Source organism: Raphanus sativus, chromosome 9 (genome assembly GCF_000801105.2).
Source record: "Raphanus sativus cultivar WK10039 chromosome 9, ASM80110v3, whole genome shotgun sequence".
Classification (NCBI taxonomy): Eukaryota; Viridiplantae; Streptophyta; class Magnoliopsida; order Brassicales; family Brassicaceae; genus Raphanus; species Raphanus sativus.
Genome location: NC_079519.1, coordinates 153725 through 165196, shown reverse-complemented (window position 1 = coordinate 165196; position 11472 = coordinate 153725). Strand labels below are relative to the sequence as shown.

At 36.8% G+C, this 11472-nt stretch overlaps 2 protein-coding genes across 3 annotated transcripts in view; both read left to right on the top strand.

The window, feature by feature from the left end:
* The first annotated feature begins 173 nt into the window (after positions 1-173).
* The window catches only part of LOC108824483 (uncharacterized methyltransferase At1g78140, chloroplastic), a 39021-nt gene continuing 27722 nt past the window's right edge, over positions 174-11472 (top strand). Inside the window, exons 1-8 of one of the 2 annotated variants that reach the window (XM_056994006.1) lie at positions 193-553; positions 633-730; positions 872-1018; positions 1104-1185; positions 1273-1469; positions 1547-1658; positions 1725-1832; positions 1971-2277. In XM_056994006.1, coding sequence (XP_056849986.1) covers positions 392-553; positions 633-730; positions 872-1018; positions 1104-1185; positions 1273-1469; positions 1547-1658; positions 1725-1832; positions 1971-2141 — 1077 coding nt within the window. In that variant the 5' untranslated portion in view covers positions 193-391 and the 3' untranslated portion in view covers positions 2142-2277. Of the gene's footprint in view, positions 554-632; positions 731-871; positions 1019-1103; positions 1186-1272; positions 1470-1546; positions 1659-1724; positions 1833-1970; positions 2278-11472 lie in introns of those variants that run through there. The other variant, XM_056994007.1, reaches the window with a different exon arrangement.
* On the top strand, positions 8126-11026 carry LOC130499681 (inactive TPR repeat-containing thioredoxin TTL3-like). Its single transcript, XM_056994005.1, has 5 exons — positions 8126-8912; positions 9007-9202; positions 9306-9481; positions 10090-10423; positions 10656-11026. The coding sequence occupies exons 1-5, from the start codon at positions 8209-8211 to the stop codon at positions 10794-10796; spliced, it is 1551 nt and encodes a 516-aa protein (XP_056849985.1). The 5' UTR covers positions 8126-8208; the 3' UTR covers positions 10797-11026.

Below are 11472 nucleotides of genomic sequence, written 5' to 3'. Positions count from 1 at the left end.
GTGTATATATTTTATTTAAGTTTGTGTTTGTTAGAAATTTTTATTAGTTTGGTTATGGATAACTCATTACCCACTACAATCCAAACCATTTTAATCCAATCCATTAAATCCACTAACCCATTTTATCCATTAATTCATTTGTATCCCATTTCTCTATCCATTAGGATCTATAGTTTGGATTGGTTTGGATTGGTTTGGATTGATCCATTAACTTTTATCCATTTTGACACCCTTATCCATACCCAAAGACAAATCAAAATGCTTTTCTCTTCCGACAAGATTCACGAGTTTTATGTGATTGTATATATGGTATGATTCACGAATTTGTTGTGATTTTCTTTTCCTTTTAAGCGAAACAACGTGCTCAATAAGCAGCCACTGAGGCCTGAAAATGCTGATGACGGATGTCTCCAGTCGGCTTTCACCGGCGATCCTCCCAAACAGTTTATCAGTTTCGCGGTTGGTTTCAGTCAAGTACGCCCCACAGAGACTCCCTGTTTTCGTTTTCAGATCAGCTCGTGCATCTTATGACTCCGTTGAGACGAATCCTAGTGTACACTTTTGTTCTTTGTAACTTATTTGATGATGATCTCTCGGTTTTACAGCTGATACGATTTGATTGGCGTGTGCAGGTGGATTCTGTGATCGAGAAAGAGGAGAAGAACATTCTCGCTTGTCCCATCTGTTATAACTCCTTAAAATCATTGATTAGTCATCCCCATGGATCAGTGTGAGTCCTCACTGTTCACTAATGTGAATGCTCATGTTGTTTGATTCTCAAGTTAATTCAAAATTTAGGTTTAGCAAGTTAAGTAAATGCTCACTTTCTTGACCCTCAAGTTAAAGAAGTTTTGTAACTTTGGCCAAACAGAGGATCTCCTGCCTCTGGTAGTACTCAACTACAATGCAGTACCTGTAAAAAGATTTTCTCAGCTAATGAGACACATCTTGATTTGGCTGTGGCTAGTGGAACCAAGCATTACACTGAACCACTGCCTCTTTCAATCGAGTTATTCAGGTACATGGTGATAACTGATAACTGATAAGTAATCTCTATATTATCTTCTAACTAGCCCAACTCATTGCCCTTTTTATTTTTATAGGAATCCATTAGTCTCTTTCCTTTACGAGAGAGGTTGGCGTCAAAATTTCATATGGGGTGGTTTTCCAGGACCAGAGAAAGAGGTAACCACAGGTTTTTTTTGTACGTGTTATATGCTATTCATCTAGCCAGATGCATTAGTAACACTGTGTTACATTTTATTTCCACAGTTTGAAATGGCTAAGGAATACTTGAAGCATGTTTTGGGAGGTAATATTATTGACGCCAGTTGCGGAAGCGGCATGTTCTCGAGATTATTTGGTAAGAGTGAGCATTTTGCTATGGTGTTCGCCCTTGACTACTCGGAGAATATGCTGCGACAGTGTTACGAGTTCTTGAAACAGGAAGCTAACCTAATTGACAAAAAGTTTGTTACTTACACCTTTTTATTCTATTATTGTCTAAAATGTTAAGTAAACAAATGTCTTGTGTTTTTTTTTTCAGGATCGTTGTGCTGGCTCGAGCAGACGCAGCTAGACTCCCGTTTCTTTCGGGCTCAGTTGATGCTGTCCATGCTGGTGCTGCGTTACATTGCTGGCCTTCACCATCTTCAGCTGTAAAACCTTTTTTAGCTCAATATAAAAACTAAATGCAATGTTGATGTTCTCTTTTGAACTTTTAGGTTGCTGAGATAAGCCGTGTTCTTAGACCTGGAGGAATATTTGTTGCCACCACGTTCATCTATGATGGCCTTTTCCGTTTTATACCGTTCTTGGAGGATCTTCGCCAGGTGTGTGTATATATATATATATTAGCCTTTTTTATTGTAACACGTATATATGTTATCCTTAAAAAATATATTTAGTTGCTGTTTTGCACATTGGTGTGGTCCGTGGCTAATAATGAGTTCTGGTGCTGCCAATGATAGGAAGTAATGAGATATTCTGGTTCTCACATGTTTCTGAGCGAACGTGAGCTGGAAGATCTCTGCAAATCATGTGGACTCGTTGGTTTCACTTGTGTTAGAAACGGGCTATTTATAATGCTTTCGGCCACAAAACCCAGCCAGATAAGCTCAGCTTCCTGTGAAGAGCTTTAGTCCTCGGAAGTATATATACACAATCTTTCCGTTGTTGAAAATTTGGTTTAATTAGAGTTTTAACAATGTAATAACATGCATTTTAAATTTAAAACCTATATTGTAAAGTATTTTGCAAATGTTATTTTATCTACCACTGGCTTGTATAATTGATTTTTTTTTCTCAAGACCAAACATGGGCCTAATCTACCATTTGCTGGTGTTTGAGACAAGTCTTATACTACAAGTTCCAACGATTGAAAATGATTTCATGAATAAGCAACGGCCCATGTTTGGTAAAGACTTGGGATTGGAGCTAAGATCCCAAGTGAAGAAATATCCAAAAAGAGTAAGTCTTCTTCTTTTTGTTCTTTTTCCCTTCTAAGCCAAGCATATGTTGTAGTCCCAATGTGCCTTTGGATCATGTGCCTTTATCTTTCTCATACATTTTTAGTCAGTAGTCAAGAGTATTTTAAATTTTATTGTTTATATTTTGGAAATTCCGTATCAAATAGCAAATCAATTTTTAACATTCTAAGTAATAAAAACCCAATTGATCAACATGACGACAGCTAATAAATTATGAATATTTTACTCAACATTTGAAGTTTTTTAGTTAATTTTAAAACCTTTCATCACGATACAGTCTGATATAAAATGAATTATGCATAGAAATTCACGTCGTTTAAAATTTTTGCTTCTCCGATGCATGTATGAGTACGAACTAATATCAAATTCAAGATATTTCGGATATTTATAAGAAATGATCGCCTTTCCGCATTTTTAATCTTCTACCCAAAGGCAGCGTCGTTATTTTATTCCGTTCACAAGGTCCACACGCCATAGATTCAATCATTTTGTTTGCCATCTTTAACATTATTTGACTATGATTTGGTATTTACGGTGTCGGTACAGTTCCATGATACGAACAAAACCCATTGTTTTAATTGGTAAAGTAAAACTACAGGCAACTTTGACTCATTTTCTTACCAGCTAGGCATTTTTATGTAACCTGAAATTAAGTTCAACCAACAAAATAATTCAATAGCGGCAGTTTTTTCTGCATGTGTAAAACTTCTAAAGTGAAATTAAATTACTTGTCATGCTTATGCGTCAAAGAATGTACAATTAATTATCCGTAGTTTTTTTTTATCATCCGCCATCTACATGTTTGCATGCACATATGAATCATACAAGGAGTTGGCAAAAAAAAAAGAGTCATACAAGGAAGTATGTTTAAATGTATTAAACATATACGATATATAACCGTAATCAATCAATTAAGCTCTCTTGAGAGTTCGCCCTAATAAGAGTTCTCTCTGTCCCGATTATCGAGGCGCCGCAACCACCGAAATTTCTCGACGCCGGCGACTCTGCTTGCCGGCGTCGTCACCGTTCATCTCTTCTCGTTCTTAGCTTCATCGTCAGCCTCCTTTGTTTTACTTTTGGTCTGTGTCTCTCCTTTGCGTCGGACCGTTTGTCTCCTCCGACGAAGGCGTTCAGCTTGGACTCAAGTGACGTCTCCATGTTCATTGTGCTTGCCGCAGTCCGCTTCTCTGGGGATTCCCGGAAAGCCTTTTCAAACGGCTCCTCGTTTCACTGCGTCCTCTACCACTGCAACTCTCTCTCTTCTTGTTCCAGATCTGTAAGACAAAGCGTGGTAGCCAAAGAACTGCACCGAAAATCGCATACCATCCCACTGCAATCACCTTCCACGCTCTCCGCCATTGATGATATAGACCCCTGCTTTGTCGACAGATTTTGCTACTGCAGAGAAGTAATAACTGAGGCAACTGAGATCCAACTCGCAGAAAGAGTCAACTGCTCTGGCGTCTCTCTTGATGCTATCTGCCTCTCAAGTGGCGACATCTCCCCTGTCTCCGGCGACTGTCTACAACTATGCAAATCTCCGACGATGTTATCGGAAGAGTCAAAGCCGTCAGGTATTTGTTCATGGGCCATGCCCGTTATTTTTATTTTTATTGAGCTGGTTAGCTCTACGCCTAACCTATCAGGATCCGGGACCAGTGAAATGGATGTTGTGGTTTTGATGTTGGTGGTTAGATTGCAAAGGATTTCCGGTGGATTCACCGGGGCCTTTGAATTGCGTTTAATGCTATACTTGTCTTGTGCGAAGATTAATTTTCCGGTGAGCTCACCGTGTTGGTTCGTGGTTCTATCTGTGCTTGATTCATCTTTCTCAATGGAGGAATGGATTTCGCCACCCTACCTCTTTTCTATGAAAGGAGATGGTTTTCCGAATTTGGTATCAAGGTTCGGTTTCAGCTTCTTCACTAGTGAGGGCTGGTTTTCAACGTCACTATATGTGACTATTTCTCTGCCGTTCGACTCTGTCGTAAAGGCTATGTCATTGACGCATTCAAGCTTCATCTCGAATTCGCTGTCACCTTCTCATGAAGAACTATCCCGTTTGTTTTGTAATGTTGTAAGTTTTCTTTTTAATCAAAGAGGATGGATAATTCCCTCGGACTGTTGTAATCTTTTAAGTTGAGAAGTAATGAAAAGTAAGTTGTGTTCAAAAAAAAATATAACCGTAATCATCAAATCACTTATTTTCTTTTGCTTCATCATGCATTTCTTAGAAACTATAATACTTATAGTCGGAATAAGAAGCCCTAGATGTATATCTTATCAGATATGCAATGATCACGGGGCAGCATATAAAAGAATTTATGCACTTTGAGTACAGTAGAGGTTTATCAAAAGACTTTCCTTACTGTATATATATTGGTTTGCGCACATTTTATATTTTCCTTTTGGTATATTTTACGTATCGATCTTTTTGTTTTCGTCTTGAATGCATACTCAAAAATAAGTGACTCAGTGTACAATATGTTTGGGTGAGTGATAAAACTACAACATGCTTGAATACAACCAATGGCCATATATATAACTATATTATATTTCCCCATGCCTACCAATTGTTAGTACATAACTTGGGTCAATCAGACTATTCATTTACCTAACTTCATTAATATATAATGTTGGGAAAATTAAAGTCACTTGATAAAATCATAGAACTAGAAGCATTGGTCAATCTACAAAAGGAGTCACAAGACACAATACATGCAGAACTGCCGTCTCAAAACAAACTAATATTAGTCTGTGGTGCTATTAAATCTGTCCAGCTTTTCGTTATTTGTGACCATGTATTACAATGGGGCATATTCTTTTTTTATTTACAGAATTTTTAATTAAATCGAAATTTAGACTAGTCGTAAGGTCCATATACCGCCACATAGTGATGAATAGTATGCTTGTTCTTAAAGGAAAGATGTCTTCAAAATAGAATGATTATTTCGATTTTTATAAGTTTTAAATCCTCAGTTTTTGACTACTTTTTTGGTATTTATGTTGAAATGTTTTGAAAAAAGAGAGAGGATATATTTACGTGGCTTGCTTTGGGTTTATTATAACTTTGTTCATAGCTTTATCCTTCTTCGTTTTTAAGCAGAAATATTCTTATGTAGCACGAGTTTTTAAAGTTGTCGGCAAGCAAAAGCACATTCATTCCATGCATTGTTCCAAAATTCATATACGGAGCATTTACTAAAAGAGCAGACAAAAATACGCTCAACATACAAATTTGCTGACACTATATCTTATCTGAAAACATCTACCAATGATTTTTTTTGTCATCCATCTACCAATGATTAATATACTTAAATTTGATCTAGTTTATAGTCATAAGTATATAAACGAAGCCTCAATTTTCACAAAAAGCCTCAATTTTTGCTCTACCTTTTTTTTTTTGCCGTCTATATATTTATATTAATAAAAGGATTAAGCTCATAGGAATTACATCCAGCCCAGATTGGAATCCAACATACATCCCAGATAAAAAACAGAAAGGCCCAAACTATGGTCCATTTTTCACTCGAGCCCAAACCATGGCCCAATAGAAAGAAACTTAGTGGTTTCAACGCAGCTCGAAATCACGCATAACAAGACACGCGGCAAGACAGAAGCACAGCCGAGACACGTGGGGAAACCTCACCAAACGAGATCCACGCGTCGCACATTCACTCACGCCGGCACCGCCAAGATTCCCCACCGGAGGAAGCAAAACTATCGCTTCTCCGGGACACCGAAGAACGTCGGAGACATGAATCCCGACTCCTTCATCTTCACCAGCTTCGCCTGAACTCTTTTTCATCAGAGAGACATCGGGTCAATCCCGAGATCGCATCCAGAGCCATCGAAGCGCAATCGTCTCCCCAACGCTTCCTTCCCCGTAGAAACCCATCGATCCAGCGAGTTCTCAGCCAGAAGCGAAGCCACACCCTCTACCTAAACACCATCGGATCACCAAAAAAAAATTCACCAAAGCCGTCGTCGGCATAAAGACAGACCGCACGACGCTAACACCACAAACCGACCATTCACCAAAGGTAGGCACAAACGTCGGAGGCAAAAAACCGGCCGTCCACCGCTAGAAAAAGTACAATGGGAGAACTCTGACCTCTCTCTAAACTCCGACGACTGTAGCGTTTCCGGCCGGCGGAGTGGGCTTCCACAGCTACCGCCGGTCCGGCCTCTTTGTCTCTTCCTGTTTTTTCTTCTCTTAACTGTTAGATGTTGGTTAAATCTATAACAAAAAGTTTAAGGTATACGTGTTGGTGGAAGGACAAAAATGAAGAAAGAGTGGTCAAAGCCAAATTAAACACACAACAAACAGAGAAAGCTGCCTAATGCGACAGAAGGTCCCCGACAAAGCCGGCACCGACTCACACAAACGTACACAACGGCAATGTATACTCTATCATCCACACGAACACAATTATATATGTTAAAACTATATATATATCAAAATGAATCAGCATTTAGCACACGTAAATTGTAATATTTGGTTTATAATATTTCTCAACACAAGTCGCTGTTTTGGAAAGAAGCTCCCATTTATAATATTTAATTGTTTAAGTGGATTTTCAGCAAATTTATTCACCAATCTTTGAGTGGATTTGGTTGTTATTAAAACAAACAAAAACTTGAGATGAAAAATAATAAAAGAAAGAAAAAGGCAAACAGTTTGGTGGTTGTTATCGAATAATTATTGTGGATATCAGTCACCCACTATATTATTGTGAAAGCTTTGGCGTTTAAGAGGATAAACTTAATTATACCACTAATTGCTTTTATAAAGCACTATTAAAATTGACCCTTTGGTTCTTTGCTCTTTCATTAATTTGTTAGTGTAATACAGGCTAATGTCATTACCATAAGTTAGATAAAAATGATAATATATACGTGCCACTTCAAAATTATAACAAATATAGTTATTATAATCAAGAAGGTAGGAAAATATAAGAATCAGACACAACTTTTGAAATTCGAAACAGAACAACCACAAAACTATAAATCTTAATATCTACTTTGAAATGTTCAACTATGAAATAGATTAATATAAATTGAAATATAAAACCAGAAAAACTGTAAAATTTGGTAATCAACCACTTCGAATGGCCGCTTGAATGAAACTAATATTACAACCTCTTTGTAATTTAGAAAAAAAAATTGGCAACCAATAGCAGAATTGTTGACTTTAGTATAAATCACTTGTTATTGCATTTACCCATTTTTCCAACTAAAGGGTTTAATTTTCATTGTATTAATCATTAGCCAAAATGTCGACAAAATAATGATAACAAAAGCTATTTTAATCTTTTACAAGGCTCCAAATACATTTGAACAATCTATGGCATCTTTTCGTCTTTATCCATGAAGACAATAAAATAATCAACAATCAACAATGGGGTCAGTCTAATACAGTGTTTCTATCACTATTTCAGAAACGAAAGTCTTAGAGAATCGACCCCATAAAATCAAATTAAATCTAATTTTTGGATTTTAGAAAACAAAAGCAGATTTTTTGTGTTAGAGCAAAAGGCAGACAAAAAAAAAATTAAAGTTGGTTTCTTGTAAAGAACTCAATAGTAACTATCGTGTTAGACTTATATAAATACATTAAACAGCTTTCATCTTCAACTCAGAAAACTTATTACTCCTCTGTTTGATCCAACTCTTCACATTGTTTTATCTTCTTCAAAGATTTCAATATTTTCTTAAAATGGCTAAAGCTAAGAAGATCTCTACGGATCAGAGATTGGGTTGTGAGAGTCTCCTAGGCTGTATTTTCCAGAGTTGGAGTCCACGTCGACGGAAACCCTCTTTACCGGAGAAAGATCACAAAGCAAAAGATTACTTGCCTCCCAAGTCAACTACCATTACGAACCCTAAAATCATTCCAAGAAAATCAACCGATTCTTTTGCTCAGACAAAGAGACAAGATCCACAGAAGACCAAACCGGACGAAAGTAACGCAAGAAAATCATCAGACTCAGCAAGAAAATCATCAGACTCCGCAAGAAAATCTTTGTCCTCGGCTTCACCAAGAACAGAGAGCAAGAGGTTTTCACCTAACGGCGTGATGGGAAACATCATCGTGAAACCGCAGCCCGCCGTTAAATCTCCTGACGTGTCACAGACAAGAAGTCGGTGGGAGGGCAAAACTGTAAATTACAGACATGATCCGGAGACTCTGAAGAGAATGGGAAACGAAGAGTATTGTCGTGGAAGGTTCGGAGAAGCTCTTGTGTTTTACGAGAGAGCCATCTTAGCTGACCCTAAAACGCCGACGTATTGGTCTAACAAATCCGCCGCTTTGATCAGTCTTGGTCGTCTTTTAGAAGCTTCCGATGCATGCGAAGAAGCTCTAAGGCTTAACCCTAATTACGAGAGAGCTCATCAGAGACTTGCTTCCCTCCAACTCAGGTAAAGTCTTCTTCTCTCTGTTTTTTTTTTGCTTTATTTCTTACTTGGTCCCTGTATTTACTGTTGTTATCTGATTATACCCTAAAACAACTAGATTGGGTGAGGTTGAAAAAGCTTTGTGTCACTATAACCAAGCTGGAAAATACACAGAGACAAAACATATAGAACAAGTTGAAGATGTTATAAAATGCTTAAGGAGGTGCAACGAAGCTAGGAGATCAAAGGAATGGAATGTTGTGTTGAAAGAGACTTGTTTTGTGATATCATATGGAGCAGATTCTTCTCCTAGGGTAAGCTTTCTTTCTTGTTCATATAATATAAAATGTTTTTATGTAGTAATAATGAGCCAAAAGCTGTATTAGCTTAATTAAACCCATAATTGTAAACCTGAAGGTCTATGCACTCCAAACTGAGGCGTTATTGCATCTTCAGCGACAAGAAGAAGCGTATGATGTGTACCAAAAGGCAACAAAACGCTTAGACATCGATAGTTTCATAAAGATTTTTGGTCTTTCCATTACTTCTTACATCTTAATGGTCGGATCTCAGGTCTACATTGCAGCAGGAAGGTCAGTAGTACTAACACACCAGAGGCCTTCCCGTTTGTTTCATTTCATAGTAATTTTCTCCAGTTTTAAACTAGGTCGATTAAAAGTATACAAATACTGATTAAAATAATAAAAATTGAAAAATTCATATGTATATGTATATATGAGTTCGTTGACAGAATAAAATAATAATTAGTATATATTTTTATGTTTTATAGTAAGTGGGGTTTTATAAAAAAAAATTACTTCAAACTATATTATCTTTTATTTTAAATGAAAATTAATTTAATTTATATTATTTTAACATCTGTATTCTGGAATTAGTTTATTATGGTTAAATAAGTCTTAGAATGATTTTATATTAAAATTTCTATTATTTTTATTTGAGAATATGTTTTATATATTGATAACTTTATAAGTAATAAATATTATAAAATTCAGTATTATTTTACATAAAATTCAGTATTATTAATTTTAAAGTTTTTACTATACCTAAAAAATTCAAGGACCAGCATAAGAACGCACTGGTTAAATATAACATATATACATTATACAGTTGCAAACAAAGTCCATGTTATTTCACTTCTAAAACGTGAGAGGCCTTTTGTATTGTTTTCTTTTATGGACAGATTTGAAGATGCAGTAACAGCGTCGAGGCAAGCGTCTCGACTAGATCCGAGTAACGAAGAAGTAAAAGCAGTGGCTAGAAAAGCAAGGGCAGTTGCTGCGGCGAGACTCACCGGCAATTTACTATTCAACGCGTCCAAATTCGAAGCGGCTTGCGTGGTTTACACGGAAGGACTCGAGCAAGACCCTTGCAATGCTCTCTTGCTCTGTAACAGAGCGGCCTCAAGATTCAAGCTTGGTCAGTTCGAGAAAGCCATTGAAGATAGCACACTGGCTCTCAATCTTCAGCCATCGTACCGGAAGGCGAGGCGGCGCAGGGCAGATTCTTATGCGAAGGTATTCAAATTTCAAAAGCTCATATTTGAGAACCAATATAAACAGTACGTTAGGTTAGGTTAGTGGTTTAACACACTCACAGAGTTAGTTACATTGTGCTATTAGTTCGATTCTAGCTGAAAGGGATATTTTATGTTATATCATCATATTTTAGGATGAATGGTCCCTGACCTAGAGGGAGATTAGGGATTAACCCGAGCCCTCCTATTTAATTCTTTTTTGGCTTATTTAGTTGGAGAAATGGCAACATGCGATTCAAGATTATGAGTTGTTGATGATGGAGACACCTGAAGACGAGGAGACTAGAAGAGTCTTGGCTGATGCAAATGTCCGGTTTAAAGGAGCCGGCTCGGATTTAGTTGTTGTGAATTGAGACGAGAGATTTTGATTTTGAGTAAGCCGAATTGTATAGTTTCAAGAGAATTTTAAGAACGATTTGGTTGTGTCTGCTTGTTTGTTTGCCTTGTTTTGCTAAATTAGATCTCACGATCGTTTTCTTATTTTAGGGTTTTTGTGTGTGTGTGTGTGTTTACCAATTACCATAAAAGTTTTGTATCAAATGAATATACTAAAAGCTCATCACGTAAGTGTTTCTTCTGATCTCTCTTTTTTACAAATATTATAATTTTGATCTTTGAGGCTTCTTATAGACTAGAAACAGCATGTCTCATGTCAATGACCTTGCTTCGAGGGCTTGCGGGTTCATGGGCACAGTTGAACAAGGCGCTCGATAACCGACGTGTGATCTAGCTATAGTATTAAAACCAACCATGTGTGATAAAGTGAAAGGACTTTTTTTTGGTAAAAAAAGTGAGTGAAAGGACTTCGTCAAGCCATCTCATCAAATAAAATTCGCTATGAATTATTCTTATTGTCAATAGTATTTTTAATACTAAAGATTATTACAAAATAATTTCATATAATACTTATAGTTATCCAGTGACATCAATATAATTTTCGTCTAGTTTCCCATGTACTTAAAGGTTAAAAATGTATCCTAATATATCACAACTACGAACATTTGGCAATGATCATATGTATGTTTATTT